Here is an 18,087-nt window from a genome sequence, read left to right on the forward strand (position 1 = left end):
GCACATTGAGATAATACATCATGACAGAAAATACAAGTTAAAGATATGTATGTGAAGATGTGTTAAAGATATTAAGTATGTGACAGCATCTGTTTAAGACATAAGATGTTCAAATCTCACCACTTATGCGGCAATAGTTCTCAATCCTCATACTATAAAAAATATCGCAATTCACTAACACATGCCATTGAAGATGCTAAACAAATGTATTTTCAAAAATTGATTGCCCAAAACAAAGGCAACCCCAAGTGTACTTGGCGAATTGTTAATCAAATAGCATCTACTAAAAATAAAAAAACCAAAAGTGTTAATGAAATTGATTTGGAAAATGGCAGAACCATTAAAGATAAGTCCTTGATTGCACAAGAATTCAATAAATATTTTTCCACTGTTGGGTCCAACCTTGGTACTAAATTCTCCAATGATATGGATGGCTTTAAAATATTTCTAAGCAAGCGTGTAAATCAATCCATATTCTTAAGTCCTGCAACAGTGAATGAACTGACCATGGAAATAGTATGCCTCAATGAGGGTAAAGCGGTTGGCGCTGACAACATTCCCAGTCGTTTCCTTAAGTATGTGGCAGACATCATAGCACCTTGTATAACTGAGTTTTTTAATAATTCACTTCGATTGGGGATATTTCCATCTTCACTGAAAATTGCCAGAGTAATTCCAATCTTCAAATCTGGTAATACAAAACAAATTTCAAATTACAGACCTATATCCATATTATCTGCTGTTGATAAGGTTTTTGAACGTCTAATTTACAGGAGGCTAATGGACTTCTTTACAAAGCACGATGTTATAAATAAATCACAGTTCGGTTTTCAAAGCAATCACTCCACGTCACATGCCATCTTAGATACTATTTCTCATATATATGATAAATTAGAGAGGAAAGTATATGTCAGTGCAACATTTCTCGACCTTAAAAAAGCTTTTGATACTGTCAACCACAAAATTTTAATGTATAAGTTGTGGCATTACGGTATTAGGGGGGTAGCAAATCAACTCCTTACTAGTTATTTGACAAGTAGAACTCAATATGTTCAAATAGGTACATATTGCTCCTCTGTCTTACCTGTGACCCATGGGGTTCCCCAGGGTTCGTCCTTGGGTCCGGCTCTGTTCTTAATTTATATTAATGATCTTGCACATAGCTCCACTCTATTTTCCAAATTATTCGCTGACGATACGAACCTTCTCGATAGTGATAAGTCTCATGTTGTGCTTCAATCCAGAGTGAATACTGAAATACAAAAGGTTGCTCATTGGATGGAACTTAACAAACTAACATTAAATGTGGATAAATCAAAAACTATGTTGATAACTCCTAAAAAACCAAAACGCATTGATGGTTTAAAAATCCAAATTGGGGGGACTATTCTGGAAAATGTGGAATCGTATAAATATCTTGGTATCGATATTGACAATAAATTGAACTGGGATATTCACATATCCAACATTACCGTTAAATTATCTAAGGCGGTAGGAATGTTGTATAAACTTCGATCATACACCTCAGTGTCAACTTTACGTATGGTTTATTATGCTCTGTTCCAGTCCCATATCCAATATGGCATTGCGGCCTGGGGTTCAGCAAGCAAAATGTTACTGCATCGTATTGAAGTCATGCAAAACAGGGCAATCCGTGCTCTTACACACGCCGGACCTCGGTGCAATTTAGAATCCTACTATTATAAGATGAAAATACTTAAAAATGCAGATATTTATAAAACTGAAGTGCTGAAAATTATGCACCAACATCATAATAAAAAACTGCCGGCTGCATTCTCCGGCTATTTTGTTAAGCAAAGCGTCATTCACTCTCATGCAACTCGGTCTTCTGCCAATAGCTCATATTATATGACTCGCTATTCATCTAGCCGCACACAAAATTCCATTAAGTTCATTGGTATAAAACTTTGGAATATGCTTCCAGTTACCATACGCTCTAAGAACTATAATACATTTAAAAAAGAATTAAAAAATCACTACCTCAATGCTTATAACATCCAGTAGTCTAATTCACTGGTCATCAATCCTGTATTTGATGACAATTTTGCTGAATGTGATGTTTTTCTTATTTGTTCATATCATTCATTTCCAGTGTTATTGAATATTTTCACTATTCTTCCACAAGCTACGTTACCCCAAATCTCTTCGCCGTGTACTTAACCTCTCGTATTGTGATTCTGTTGCCCAAACTTCATTATGTATTTATACCTCCAAAACTAATTCCCTTATTGTGGTTTGCTGGGAATTCCCCGTAATTTATCTCCGCAAGGCAGCGTCATGTCAATCAGAAGCCCGACAGCTGTGACGGTGCCGACCCGAGCACGACGCTGACGATTTGAGCATTTTTTCCCCTCCTGACGCGCTCTTGTTTTTCTCTCGTTTCTCATGATTATCTTCGATTTAACTATTTTCTCCTAACTGACTTCCCCAATTCGACTTACATTTTCCAAATTGTGTTCATTCAAAAAATATATATGTTTAAATCCTGTTTATTTAACTTCATCTGCTGCTGTTTAGAGCTATTTAGGTGTCGCTGACACGTTAACTTTATAGTTTATTCGCGACTCCTCGTCTATTGCAGTCGAATTATTGTACGTCTGTTATTTCTTCTCTCGATTTATTTTTACTGTTTATATGTACAATATTTCTTGCATGACGGAAATAAATATCTGAATCTGAATATCTGAATCTATGACCATCACATGGTAATTAAAATTAAAAAAAAATTAATAGGGGCTGTGGAGTATGGAAAGTTCAAGACAAAGAAAAGAACAAATGTTCATAGTTCATGAACTCTCAATTTTGCCTCCATTGCTTTGTGAAGGCCAATATATTTCGAGTGGCTGAATTGGTTTACCTTTATGATAGCAACGATTTTGTATTTAATATAGCGAGATTATTTCAATTTAATTGAAGTGATATAATTTCCCAAAGCAATGCTTGAATCGTCTAGAATAGATCAGTGGTGTCAAACTCATGGGTTTTCGAGAGCCGCATTGCATTTTGAAAATTGTAAAAAGAGCCGCAAACAGTTTTTGATAATGTATACTTAAAAGATATTTTTAAGATAGTTTTAGTTTGTGACATATATTGTGATGCAACTAAACAGTTGGATTAAGTTTTATTATTTTCTTCAATTTCAAATGCAATTACATATTAATATTTGCATTCCACTATTATTGCAACATTTGCAAGTTACAGTATTTATTATAAAAAATCGTAAAATTCTATGTACAACCATCAAAATCATTTTTGAACAAGCTTTGAATAAGGAAAGAATAATACATACACTAAAAATAACTTATCTAAATATATGAACCTAAAATTAACAAAAATACTACAGTATAAACTCAATGTTTTAATAATTACATTTGTCCTGGCGTTTGGCATTTTTTTGTGTCACCAGCATACTAAGGCCAGTCTGAAATGATTTTATAGTACCAACTCTAACTAACGAGGCCACATGATCATGGGTTTATCTGGATCTTTACGAATGTTTAATTAATTCCAGTAATGCAAAAAAGTTGCTTTTATCATTTCATGTATAGATCAGTAAAAAAACAAATGACAGATTTTTTCGACAAGACATTTCGCACTACATTGCGTGGCATAGGATTGCTTGAATTATTATTGATATTGATTTTTAGTAACTAAGTCGTTGTATAATTATATTAATATACAAACACATGGAAATTTTCTGTTCGAAGTTGGTCTTCGAATTTGTCATATTGACTGCTGATCTTATTGTGTTTTTTGATTGTATTGATGGAAATATGACAAATTAAACAATGTGCTTCAGAATTTTGTGAAGAGCAGAAATGTTACAACTCCCATTTTCTTCGAAAATGCCACCTTCTTCATGTACTTTGCGTTTAATTTAATTACTCAAGTGTTTTATTCTAGTATTCTTTTGCTAGCTTGATGTGTATTCTTAATTGGGTCAAAATGTGGACAAAAAAAATCAATATTTCAAAACTACTTTCAGTAAATTGTTTTCTGTGTGAATAATCAATTTCACTTTAGAAGGTTTGAAAAATCTATTACATTTAGATAAAAATAAAAACTTCCAAAATACTATTACAATTACTGTTAAGCGTTCGAGGGCCGCACTGAAAGTTCTCTGGGGCCGCGAGTTTGAGATCCCTGGTATAGATTGAAGTTGTTCAAAAAATATATGATAGTATTTTATCATGAATGATGATTATACCCCTTCCGGAATTTCTTCTATAGTACTACCAAAAGTTGATGAACCAAATATAACACAGGTGCAGTGAGGTACCCGTAATCCTCATTTTCAAAGCTGTTTTAAGTATGTCTGGCGTGTTTTGTGCCTTTTTACAAATAAGACCGCTTATGCAATCTTACGCTTTGGAATTTTTAGTTATTTTCCTCAAGCCCTGCAGGATGTGGGGGCCATACACAACTCTACCGGAGGGTCAAATGTCTTTGCATGCCTCCATAGGTTGTTTTTCTATTGCAATTTTCTATTTTCAATTGCATTATATTTCTTGGAATCACACTGTCACTGATATGTCGCCAGACTTCTGATATCTCCCCGTCTGCTATAGTTGTCCTGTGAATAAATAATAGGAAATTGAGATTAGACGAATAGTTGAAAGTTTTGCTTTATGTCGGCTTAATTTCTTGATTGATATACTTGCTATTTCTGCTATTGCCTCTTGTGCTGCAAGAGTCTCGCAATGCTTAGACAGGTTTGTCCACAACTTTCACATCTGAAGAAAGAGAGGAGATTTATTAATTTTCGTTAAGAATAAATAAAGCAGTCTATATGATTCAGAATGGAAAAGCTAATAAATCCAATTCTCATGTTTTATTTAAAAAATATTTTACTGAATTTGGTATATAAACCAACTAATAAAAGGGTTTAGTCAGAAAATAACAAGCATTCGTGGCTCCAAATACTTGAGAAATCAGACTATACAATATAGACCGGTATGAGTGAAATGTTAGGTGAACTTGTTAACACTTTGATTCAATACGCAAATAAAAGTGAATGCGTAATAGTATGTTACAATGAGCAGCAATCAACAATGAGTATATATCCTCACTGATTAAAAAAATCTAACTGGAGGTGCATGAACTATTTGAAACCATAAGGGGTAAGTAAATATGTAATTTCGGCAAATGGGCAACTACGTACCGTACTGAATTAATAACTTCGTAGTATTTGACAAAGGCTGGCTTTCCCACATGTACTTAACAGTGCGATGCCCGGGTCTGATATACAACAATGGTATTCACCTTACCTTTTACCGATTTCTTTTTACGCCAACTTTCAAAAATATCATTAAAGTCGACAACAACTGTCAAAGCAGGCACGAACACCATTCGTGCTACGCCTTGAAAGCAGCACACATCCGCTCGTTTTCGTCTCGTCAAGTATGTGCATTGGAGCGTGCTATCGAATACGATCTTCGGATAAAAATGCCGGAGTTGCGCATCATGTTGTTTAATGTCATTGGTCAAACCAAGAAAACAATATATACATACATACATGACAAAATTAAAAAATGTTTTCGGTGCATGACTGGGAGGCAACGATACGACCTTTGGAGGTCATCAGAGTCAGTTACCACCCAATTCAATAAACATAAAAAATAAATAACAGGTTCGGTGTCAATCTATTAATACCTCTCATGTTTGTTTACTATATACAATATTTACATGTTTTATTATCAAAGCGAAAACTATGGTATACGGTTCTTTCAACTGACCGAAATTCGCCACATATTGAATTTGATTTCCAAAATATAAACTGCTTAGTGGAGCCCAGGTACTCTAATAAGATACGATTTATTAGGGTTATTTGTAAACTTATGGGTGAAGATAAGTTAAAACAGAACATGCAGGATTTTGAACAAGGGTGGAGTTCCATTATAACATACACATACTAGTGTTATATAATCAGAAGCACGGGTTGGATCATCGAAACAATACAGATTTTTGTTGTATACAAAATGCATTTATTTGGACAAGGCCATTCATGCAAATATTTAGGTAAAGTGTTGACTTAGCAAAAATAAATTAATATTAAATTCAATATAATCAATACAGTCGATAATAAACTATAAATCAAGTGAATGAAAGACACACAGTTGGCAAAAAAGTTGACTTGATATAGGAATATAATTATAGGATGCAATATTTTATAACCTTATGTAAAATGATTTTGGACACTTTGAATATAAACATTAAATAGAAGTGTGATTACACAGAACATATACAATTCATTAGTCCAGGCCATTCATGCAGATTAGATTGAACAGGGAGCTCAATGAAGAAGTATTGTGATTTGATTAACAAATTTAGGGATGATGGAAATGAGCTTTTAGCTTGGCATATTCACTTAATAAAATAGAGAATGTAACATTTTATAACACGATTTGGGACAATTTGATGGCGAACATTTAAGTCATAATCGAATTGTAAGAATATATGAACTCATTTTACAGAGAAAGTATCATGAATGCAATATAAGCTCGGCATATTAGCCCTAGGAATAAAAAATGAAGAATGCAACATTTTACAACATGATTTGGCACACGATAAATATGAACATTTAATAACAGTAATCAAATATAAAAATAGAGAGTTAAAGTTGCTTAGGAGATATCATGGATGTAATATAAGGTTAAATTTGGTTTTAGAGCAGCAAAGTACAACACACGATATGTAACATTGGTGAATATAGCGAAGGATTGCAAACATAGCTGTTGGACTGAGAATGCTACTGGCTGTGTGTTTCGGTATTTACTATTAGATTTGTATCTCGTGATATCAACACGATCAAGGCCCGTCCACCGGAATTAAAGAAGTTTATGGATAAAAGATTGGATTTAAAGTTTGTGTTTGGCAGTCGTCGGGTGCGGTCGCATTTTTGAACGGCGCAGAAAGATTAGATTGACAACAATGAACCAGCACTTAAGGAATATCAACAAGCAAAGGCCGAAATATGAAATTACATGGCAGCATAAAGGCAACATACGGACATCATAACAGAATCGAAAGATGAATACATCAGGGATTGATTCAGATATTTTATTTTGTGACAAAGAGTATGATATACTGCTATTTCTAGAAATTCCGCTTGAATAGGCCTACTAAGTATTCAACTATATATGTGTAAATAGTTTGCAGTGTAACATTTTTAAACATTCATTTAGTGGCATATTTTTTATTTGTTCTCTCTGTGTGTATACCGGTACTGTTTTAACAATGTTGGCCACGTCAATGTATCAATTAGGCTACAGACCTGCTCGCGTGTGATTAGTGTTTTTCCTAATAATTGCTTTTATGAGTGTCCGCACACCGAATTTGCCGCCACGGTTTTGCGTTTGTTTGTATATTAAACCACTTATCACCTTTTCCGCAATGCCCAATCTAGCAATCTGTGTAGTTTTTCATGGCTTGGTTTTTCTTAAAGCTTTCATGGCTTCATGAGTATGACTATCGTCGCAAATTTATCACATTCCACTCCCCACATTATCTTTGCATGAGGTTGTAGGTATTGGTCATTATCAACGTAATTGTTGAAAGAGAGTACAACAGCCCGAAAGTTTATTACTATCGTGTATTTTGTTTGAAACTACCGTATTTTACGGACCAAAAACCGGCCTCGTAAGCAGGGACGCCTAAAGTATGGGTAAGGTAGTGCTTTAATCATTACTGCCTACACTTGAAACCAGTAGGCCTACCTGTTGCGCCTTATAGCCCCAGTAGCCCTTATGTATGGACGAAACCCCAATACAAGCAAATTATTGAAGGCGCGCCCTATTGTCCGTAAAATACGGTATTCTAGGCAAATTGATATTACTCTTTATAGTTTATAAGATTGAAAAAAGACATCGTGGGAATTTTCTCAATCTCAATATTATTGGACACGTGAGTGGACCTATGGATCGTTTTCATATTTTTGGTAATCTTGTTCTTGTTGGTCTTCTTCGTATCGTTTAGAAAAAAATCGCTTTTCTCTTTGACTAGTGGACCAATTGCTTTGAAATTTTCAGTGAGTAAATATTATATTTTTCGCTAGAAGGCTATTACTCTTATTTATGTGCTATGACACCATCAAACTTTGCCACTATGTGACGATACGTGTCCATATATTTGAGCGTAGCTGTCTTGTTATATATATTGCCATGAACGAATCATGGTTCTTAACCTTTAACTGACTGCCTACCATTTCAGTGTTTTTACTCTGGCCGTGTACCACCGACAACGCTTTTATTGCGCTATGGGAGTATTTTGTAATGTGTATGCTGGGGGTCGGCAACCTACGGCCCGCGACGCGTTACTGAATTATCGTAACAAAACGATTATTTATTTATTGTGAGGCACGTGTAGACTAAATTATAACTTAACAAGTATATAATTTGTAATTACTCATTTAATGAGCCTATTATTCAATTATAATTTCACAAATGGCAACAAACGCAGCGCACATAATATCCGAATGGAATGTTTTGAAATGCAATGAGGGAATAAATTTACAATTTGACAGATGTATCAATGCTTGGTGAATTGGATAATTTTATAATATGTTATTGTGACGTGACACGCAAGACGAACGTGGACATGCCCGTTTCGTTTTCAGTTGGTAGTAGCGCTGTAACGGGCGAGGGCGATCTCTGAAGATAAGGATTCGTAGAGCTATAAGCGCCGCCAGCGAATACATACAGTGTGAAGCGTTGTCGGCATATTTTAGCCAACTCAAAAGTTAATTAACAGTTGAGGTTGCGTGAAACTAACTACCTTCCCTTGCTCTATATGCCTTTGCGCAGGTGGATCCGTATGCGTATTACGCAAGGATGCTGTAGTCCAGGGGTTCCCAAACCACGGCCCGCGGGTCAAATCCGGCCGGCGTAATGATTTAAAATGGCCCGCCGAGCTTACGTGAAAAAGTGTTCAACAGATTTTATTTCTACCTTTTTTGCGATCTAGATACCGCTAATTTATGTCATTATCAGAGTTCAAGCAAGTGTTTATCGTAACAATTCAATTATACTAGTATATCAACTATGGGTATCGGTGTTAGGATTACATAGAACAGTAATTTAGTTATCAGCCATATAGGAAAGCTTAGGGATGTCAGAAATCAAACGAAAACTAGACTCAGAAAATTGACGTTTCTTGAATAAATGGCAGTGTTCGTATTTCTCCATTGAAAAGTATCAAACTTTAGAGAATTGTCTACTTTGCCAACGAACTATTCCAGTTCTGAAGGAATACAACATTGAGCGCTATTATGAGTCAAACGAGCATGTTTCAAAAAAATGTCGAATGAAAGTGAATCCATTTTTGGGCGCTACATTCTTCCGGCCCGTGAACATCTTTTCGATTCTAATTTTAGCCCGCGGCCAATAAAGTTTGGGAACCCCTGCTGTAGTCAATTGTTCCAATAAATCAAAGCTACTCGCGTACCTTTTGAAAAGCTCCCACATAACGCTAGTGAGGTTGAGAACCACCGCCATAAATGAAACACCGATATACTGAAATCTGACAAATAGCTAGTGTTTAAAACCATTTAAAATCAAAATCTGTCTGAGTCACCCACATCACCTTCGACATCTTGCTGATTATCCTACTTTAGGGTCGATGTCGCGTTACGTTGGGGAAATGAGAGAGAAAACTTATTGCTTTTGTCAAACCAGGAAACAAGCACATGCATATTAAGGACTTTTCGTTTTCAGATTGTTGTCGTTGCCAATATGTTTTATGGCACTTGTAACACCAGTTGTCTTTTGCGCCATTAATCGATTCGAAATTCTATACTAACATACTATACAATATTTACAAAGATAGATATACAAATAATTATAAAAAAATTTCAGATTACTATTGTTTTAAATGTGACAAACACTATTACAAAATAAACGCTGGAGATGAGGTGAATATTATGCCAATCTAACTGTTGGCACAAGGTTTATTCGCGTTCAGTATAATTTTATTTATTGTGCTTGAGTGTGTTAATTGTGTGGCAACTTTTTGTGATGGAGTAAAAAGTGTTATTAATTTTATATTTCGTCTAAGAAGGCATAGTGTGGGTTTACATTAGTTTTTGAATATCACGAAATAAAGAAAGTTTATATCGTTGCCCCAGTTTCATTATATGTTGATGTCTCGCTTCACCCGATAATGTCAATTTTGAGTAAACTTTCTACGACGAGAAATAAACGGATATTCATCAGATTGACAACAAACGATTTTTAAACGAAACAAATAAGCCAAAAATTATAATTTGAATACTGGGTAAAACGCGTGCTTTTTAGAAAGAGAAGGATAGTTTTTGAATTTTACTTAATGTAGACTCTAGTTAGTTATAAAGCTTCATCAAACCTTGATTGACTGGATACAATTACAAGAAAATTATACATTTTACTATTTTTGGTCGATATTTCCACGTATTTCTGAGATATTGATATCTACATTTCTGATGGTTTACAACATAAGAAGCTGAGTCACAAATATTGAGAGAACATTTTGTTAAATCTCTCAATAATAAGTATTATTGTATAGGACTTTTACCTAAATTACGGAATCGTGATCTAATACTCACGCAATAAACCAAAGACTACAAGTCAAAAAATCTTCGAGATCGCTTGGGAAGTTACCCAAGTAATTTAAAAACGAATACGAAGGTATGGACATATTAGCAATAATAAAAATTGAAACACACTGGCTCAACTAAATTCCCTATAGCAAATTTTCTACTGGCTCCATTGTACTGTGCTAGTTTACTGGAATTACTGATGAAAAGGATTTGATCGATTAAAGGTATTTTCTGGAATACTTTTCTGAGGACAAATTCTTAGATTCTGAATTTATTATTGAAATTTCCCAAGCGAAACATATTGGCTTCTATGCTGCTAGAAAGCTTACAACAGCAGTATTTGAGTACTAATAGTGATGAGTACTGAGTACTCAATGTCGTGAGTAGTGACGTGAACTAACCCGCGAAGACGACACTCTGATGACGTAAATATATTATGTTTTTGTAATAGCGGATTACATATCTTGTAGTGAAATTTGAGCATTTCATATCCACTTTCCTTATATGTTTACAGTATATGAAAACATTTCGAAGTTTTCAAATATGGCGTATTTTGAGATGGATCTTTAGTATGTTACTCAGTTCGTATATGAGTAAAATTTCTCGCGATAAGAGTGCCCAAATTGCCATATATTGAAAGGAAGCGAAAACATAAAATTTGGCTTTGCATTTTACATTCAAATATTACACACGGTAATGACAAATTGAGCCTTGGATGACGTTTTTATTTTCAAACGACAGGCCACGCGGTTCTGATGATATGCTTTGTTGCACCAACCGTAATATTTGGACAACTAATAAGGAATAAGAATTTATCTATACTTTAAATTAAACATCATTAATTAATGTCGTTAATATTACAAATACTTGTTTTGAGAATATAGTATGTTGTGCTTGTATTTGTGAGTATAAATAGAATTCTCATTGTTAACTCATATCCCAAAATTCATTTCTACAAATGTTTGATACGAAAAAAGTACGAAAACACGGACAGAAATTAAAATCCAAATAAAATCAGAAAGACATTTTGTTCTCTATCTGATGGAACATTTGAAGTCTATTTCTAAAATTTTCTTGCTGTTCGCTGGTATGAAGGCCTTCAAGAGGAGGAGGTGGGGGTGGCGGTGGAAGTGAAGAAACCTCATCCGTCGTTTCTTGCTTGGAAAACTGACTTTCATCCTCGCTTTCAGAGGGTTCCGATTCATCATCGACAGTAGTAATATCCCAGGCGTAGATATCTCGCGTTATATCTCCCAGATCAGTGTTTATTGAAGGAACTGGCGATGCAGAAGATTCGGTTTGAATATCTTCATCATCCAACTCGCTGTCTTCATTGGGGTCGTAATCAGTTGGTTTTAATGGATTACCCCAACTTTCTTCGCTTTCAGAAAGTCGTGGCGCGTCAGGAATGGCGACTCTCAGATTAGGCACATACATTTCTGAGTCCACTTCGCTGTATTTACGATAATTTGAATCTTCCTGATCTTTTATGTTTCTAACGTAGAGTCCAGAGGTGCTGGGAGATGCGTCGGTGACGTGTACCGTTGTTTCATGTAAATGGAGAATTTCCGGTTTTTCTCTCATATTCTCTGGTTCAGAATTGCGCTTCCTGCCACACTTATCTATCCAACATAAAAGACTTCCAAAACACAACGTCATTCCAATTCCTACAAAAAACGCCACTATTAAATACATAGTAACTGGAATAGGCGAAGAAACCGGTAAGCCAACAAATGTTATTTCCACCATTCCAGCTTTATCGTTAAAAATTTCCGCATACTGTGTTCCGCCTGAAAATTTTATGTAGCTTCCTCCACCACCAGAAAATCCATTTGAAGAACCCCCTCCACCACCAGTATACCCACCTCCTCCACCTGATGCAGTAATATAGCCTGATCCACCACCACCGAAACCTCCTTCAGAATATCTCCCATCTGCTATATCGTATCTGCCACCAGCAAGAGATTGATATAATTGCCTTTCTGTGTCGTTGACGCTTTTAGCATTACCAAATGGTAAAAATCCTACAGCAGGAAGAGCAGTGTCTCCAAAATTAACAAGGCTTCTTGAAATACCATGAAAACCTGCTCCACCGGCCGTGTTTGATGCGCCCGGTAGTCCAGGTCCCACTGTTTGTTGTTTACCACCACTACCAAATCCTTGTCCAGTGGCTGAAGCGTCTCCGGCAGTGTGGTTCAGTCTACCATCTGATAATGAAGATGGCGATGCTCCCCGAAAAGCGCTTCCGGCGCCACCAGCAATAACTATAGGCTCGTTTGTACCATCACCTGCTACAACAAAACTTCCTCCGGCCCCTCCTTGGGTCATGTCACCAAAGTATTCTCCCTGTTGTCCAACGGCAATCATAAGTTTTGCACCCTCAAGGAGGTGGAAAAGCCCCGAGACCGTAGCGCCCTTTCCTCCCGGCCCCTCATACCCTGCACCTGTTGCTGTAATACGATAGAGACCTTGAATTGGAGCCATCCAGTGTTGGATACCGAATTCTACTGTTGTAAGTTTATCCAAGGAAGTTTTTCTGTATGCATTATTGCAATATACTTGAGTAGGTCCAATTCTCCCTTGTCGTAGACAGTTCGAAAATCTCCATACAAGCCGAGGAAATAATTGATGTGAGTCGTACGGAGACCAGGTATCATATAATTTTGAATTACTTACATTTACTACACTTTGCATCCATGAATTCCCTTCGCCCACTACAGTAGTCAACACAATACGGTAGGTTGACCCAAGGCTGAGTTTCAATACTTTTTCAGTTTCTTGTTTGTGGATTTTGTAGGAGAGAAATTCTGGCTGAAATTCTATCGCACTGTTAGATTTATATATGCGAGTTAAATTAAGTAAATAGTAGTCCATGTTCGCAACTGACACATTCACTGCAGCCCATTGTATTTTGACCTGAGAAAGAGTTACTTGAACCAAGTCTGTAAGAATAGGATTTTGTGGTTGAGTATAGAGAACAAGCGGGATTGATGATACACTGCGAGCTTTTCGATCGTTTTCCCTATTGTCTCCAACTTCGCAGTATATTTGTATTTTATAAAGCGTCCCTGCAGCAAGGTTGTCTAAGGAATGTGTCATCTGTTGAGCACCATCACGATTCCACACCGAAATGCGATTCACATTAAGCGAGTCCGAGACAGGGTGGTAGACGACTTCATACCTCCAGAAGGTTGGCGTTTCCAATGTATCTGGCTTTTCCCAATTGAGTAAAATTTTTCCTTGTTTCCCGTATCCGCTGAAACTCTTTGGTGGCATCGGCACTGTTCTAGTCAGCATACTGGTTGAAGACGTCGTTCTTACAGGTTCTAGCGTAGAAACTGTGACGTGGATTCGGTAAAGCTGTCCGGGTTCGAGACCAATGATTTGTATACTCGTAGCTTCTTGAAGATTGTAGGAAATTGGTGACGAACGTCTTTCTGATCTAATTAGCTCGTATTCAATGATAACTACGTTAGAAGCATTCATATTTAGAAATTCGAAGTTTAGAAAAACTTGTGTCGTTGTGATATTATCTATGAATATTTCGTTCGGTAAGGATGGAGCTGTGCGTGCATACAAATCAGTTGCTTCGCTTACTTTTCCAAACGGAACGCTATTTCGAATATATTTTATTGAAATAAGATATAACACACCTGGTTTTAGAGCAGTTATGTTATATTCTTGTACTTTATTTGAAATATTTATGACTTTTTCTTTCGAATCATCTTTTCCGAACGGTGAGTATGAAAGGATGACATCAGAATCTTTGATGTCATAACTATCTTCCCAACCGAAAAGTATGGATGTTGTGTCGTATCTAACTACATCTGCTTCACCCGGGCCAGGTACCTTAAACTCATACCGTATTTTCAAAGGCAAACTTGTCGTTGGATCTTCTCCCAAACTTTTTGTAACAACAGAAAAGCTGTATGTTGCTCCTAATTCTATTCGCACGGCCTGAGAAACATTTGTTGCAGATGACGAAATGAATGCACTAGCCTGTTTATGAGGAATGTCAATAGGACGAGTTCGATATTTAAAAGCTTGTGTACTTGTGAGTTTGTCTACAATTCTGTACGTTAAAGTGAAAATATCATATTTTGGGCCATTAATGGGGGTGGGAGATCCATCCCAAACGACATACACTTCATCTGGTCGATTTTTCATAGAAACGATTCTTAAATTTGAAATAGGAGGGGGGACGGTCCTGGCCTTGATGGTTTGCGCTACTGGTGACAAAAGATAATTTCCAAGTGAATCTTTTCCTTGAGTGCGGACGCTAATTTTGTATAAAACACCGCTTTGTAATCCAGGCACGATGATTCTAGAACCTCCGAGGTTTTTATCGACTTCAATATTTTGTTTTTCAGTGTCACTTTCATAGTCAATGCGAAAATGTGAATATCTGGCATCATTCCGGTAATTAGCGGGAGGAAGAAAACTTAAAATCAGCGTTGTGGTTGTGGCAGTTCTCCTTTGCAAATTTCTTGGAGGGGGCAATGTAATATCCGTTATTTCCCTGGGTATGAATTCTGCTGTTGTTGGCGGCGCGTTAGTTGTTGCGTTGTTTGTATTTGACACCTCTGGAATCGTTGTTAAGTTATTCACAATGCTCGTGGTCTGGGCGTCAATACCTGCCCATAGTTGGAGTACAAACAACACGATGATATGATCTTTATAACTCTTCATTGTCATCTCATTATAAAACGTTATTTGTCAAGATTATATTCGTATTAATTTTCTATAAAAAAAATATAAAAAAGAATTTATATGAAAATAAATAATGAATTTATGTAATGAACGGGTCCACGATATTAATAATATGAAAATAGTTTAAAAAAAATCGAATATTCTTAATTAAATAATTTTGGTATAGCTATATATCATATAGGACATATATGATCATTCTTTTCAATCATTCTTCAATTCATCTTCTTTCAATCATTCTTTGTAATGATTTGTTTTTGTAATGATTTTGTTCAATGTCTTTATATATATGCTGCCTAAAGTCTTCCACCATTTACACATAAAGTTATTGTGTATCCTTCAACTTTAAAAACCCGATTCCACGCAATTGATGTATTCACTTACAGGTTGGTAATTGGTAACAGACTCCGATGACCGCATGGTCGTATCGTTGCCACCCAGTCTATACCGAGAACTGTTTCGCTTTTTATTAATTATGTTTTTGTTGTGTATATGTTTTCTGGTTGACAAAACAAATGAACTCTTTCTCTAAACTCTCTCTCTCTTTTAAAAAATAACGGCATTATCAGGGTAGAAACGGTTTAATTATTTCAAATTAGCATATTTTGCCAAGTCAAGGGATAGAGATTTTCAAATTTAGAAAAATCGTTCATTCGGCTGTTTTTAATTTACAACTTCTTAAACGGAAAATACTTGCGACAAGAAACATTAACCCGATTTACAAATAAATAAATGTTAGTTTAAAAATAAAATTTGAAACAATGAATTATTTTCCGATTCGAGGTCCCTTGAAGCTTGAGGTACCTACCTTGCCATTTGGCGAATCTAGCACTGACCCGGTGTCATAGGACTAGCGTGTTCATATGCGTTCACATATGATTTTTCAATGGACACACATAAATAATATGCAACTTGATAATACAGTTTGTATTGTCCTTTCACTAATCTATACATATATACCGGAATAATGTTTTGTAACATTTAAATTAAAAACCTTGGTAGTGTAGATTATTTTTCTCAACTATCAGTCCATTCACGAATACTGACGTTTGTATTTCGCTTACCTTTGAATATCTTTAAAATTTAGCTATATTTTTGTGCCAACCCTTTTTTGGTGGTCTAGGCACTTCCTGGTTATTTTGCCAAACTATTAGTCTCAAATACCGTAGCTTGCAATCTTCATGTATTTTTGCGCTGGGTGGAATACGAACTTTTACCTGACTGTAGACATATCGGAAAAACATTCAATCCAATTTCGTCACTTCATGGTATTTCATAACTTTTCTCGTTTCTAATTTTGATCCTCAAATAATGTTAAATTTATTCTGGTGGAAATTATTCTTTACCAACTATAGTACTCATAAACACTGGTTCTTTTTAAATTAAAGATTTGACACAAACGATACCAGCTTTTCCGCGGAACTCGACAATTCTCAACGATTAATTTGCTCACACAAATACGAAAATGTTCAAGCAAACCTTCAAAAATAGTTCTATCGCCTCGAGCGATGTAGACTCATTACGGAATGATTTTGAAGTAAATGAAAGGTAGAGTTTAACATAATTATTGCTTGGAAATAATTAACAAATGAAGACTAGCGAAAAACAATAGTTCAAATGATGTCATTTATACTGATAAGCTAACTAGGCACTCAACTTGTGTAGTCAAAACGCCTTCTCTACTTTTGTTATTTTTAAACATAGGCGTGTCGTAATATAAATTAAACTAGCAGCATTGAAACGGAAAACGTCAACGTGATCAGAAAGTCGATATAATGGCTCAGCTGCACGGCAAATGATGTTACCAGTTCGTACAGATCGGTTCAAAAGATATTGCCAATCTTTTACACACTTCGACCCATGGCCTACATCCAGAGGTGCGGCAGCGAGCGTATTTCTAACTAACGCTTAGCACGATTCGAATTAGAACGTCGTGAACAATGTCATTCAGAACATATGTTACCCATTGAGATGATGTTACCCCAGGAATAGTTTTTTTCATACCAAAAATCAAAACTTTCTTCCCTGAACTATGGAATGGAATGGAATTTCGAGGGTCAATTGTCGGGTGTGGTGATCTCACGTTTCTGCGTTTTTAATAAAGGATAACATTTTTATATTTATGGAGAAGAAATTTTATAAGACGGCGTATTCATATGGCGAACCACGACCACTCGTCCGGGATATATATGTAAATCATACCCAAGGATAATTCTTTTACGCTAAAAATCAAAACTTTCTTCATTGAACCAGAGCCATTATATAACGGTTATATAATGGCTCTGATTGAACTATGGAATGTAATTTTGAGGGTCAAAGGTCGGGCAAACATCCCTATACTGCCCTATATTGACCAGTTTGTGGTGATCTCGCGTTTCTGCTATTTTAATAAAAGATAAAATTTTCTATAAGAAATTCTATAAGACGAGTGTTCGGACAGTGCAAATATGATATCGCTATCCGTTACAAACATTTGGGTTCACGCAGGCTCGAATGTGGAGATATGTTTATCAACAATCACAGATAATGCAACAGGCTCGATCAGGATAGGATAGGATGACTCGGCGGTGTGGCGCATCGTGCTAAGCGTTAGGAATACGCTCGCCACCGCATCTCTGATTACTTGGTGCAGGTAGTACTGGTACCGGTACCGGTTGTGTAGGACCGTCTCACGGAATTTTATGAGATCAGCGAACCGGTTAGCATTACATGACTTTTTGTAACAGAACCGCCTGAAAATATGACATTTGTATGATAGAACCGGCTGACACAAAATTTAAATCCCACCA

The 18,087-nt window shown here is 36.0% G+C and overlaps 1 protein-coding gene and 1 long non-coding RNA gene across 2 annotated transcripts; both read right to left on the bottom strand.

Moving 5' to 3' along the window:
- Window positions 1-262: 262 nt before the first annotated feature.
- LOC120341689 (uncharacterized) lies at window positions 263-2,240 on the bottom strand. Its single transcript, XR_013480424.1, has 3 exons — window positions 2,002-2,240; window positions 1,085-1,252; window positions 263-688 (listed from the first exon to the last, which is right to left on the bottom strand). It is a non-coding gene; the product is annotated as an uncharacterized LOC120341689 (long non-coding RNA).
- A 9,003-nt stretch (window positions 2,241-11,243) lies between these two features.
- Window positions 11,244-16,709, bottom strand: LOC120340514 (uncharacterized). The gene is made up of 2 exons (XM_039408789.2): window positions 16,363-16,709; window positions 11,244-15,332 (listed from the first exon to the last, which is right to left on the bottom strand). Exon 2 carries the CDS (start codon window positions 15,284-15,286, stop codon window positions 11,606-11,608), a length of 3,681 nt encoding a protein of 1,226 aa, XP_039264723.2. The 5' UTR covers window positions 15,287-15,332; window positions 16,363-16,709; the 3' UTR covers window positions 11,244-11,605.
- Between the last annotated feature and the right edge of the window lie 1,378 nt (window positions 16,710-18,087).

The sequence above is a fragment of the Styela clava genome, chromosome 14 (genome assembly GCF_964204865.1).
Source record: "Styela clava chromosome 14, kaStyClav1.hap1.2, whole genome shotgun sequence".
Classification (NCBI taxonomy): Eukaryota; Metazoa; Chordata; class Ascidiacea; order Stolidobranchia; family Styelidae; genus Styela; species Styela clava.

Excerpts from the sequence above, each read along its gene's own strand:
- LOC120340514 (XM_039408789.2), bottom strand. The coding sequence starts at position 15,286 with ATGACAATGAAGAGTTATAAAGATCATATCATCGTGTTGTTTGTACTC.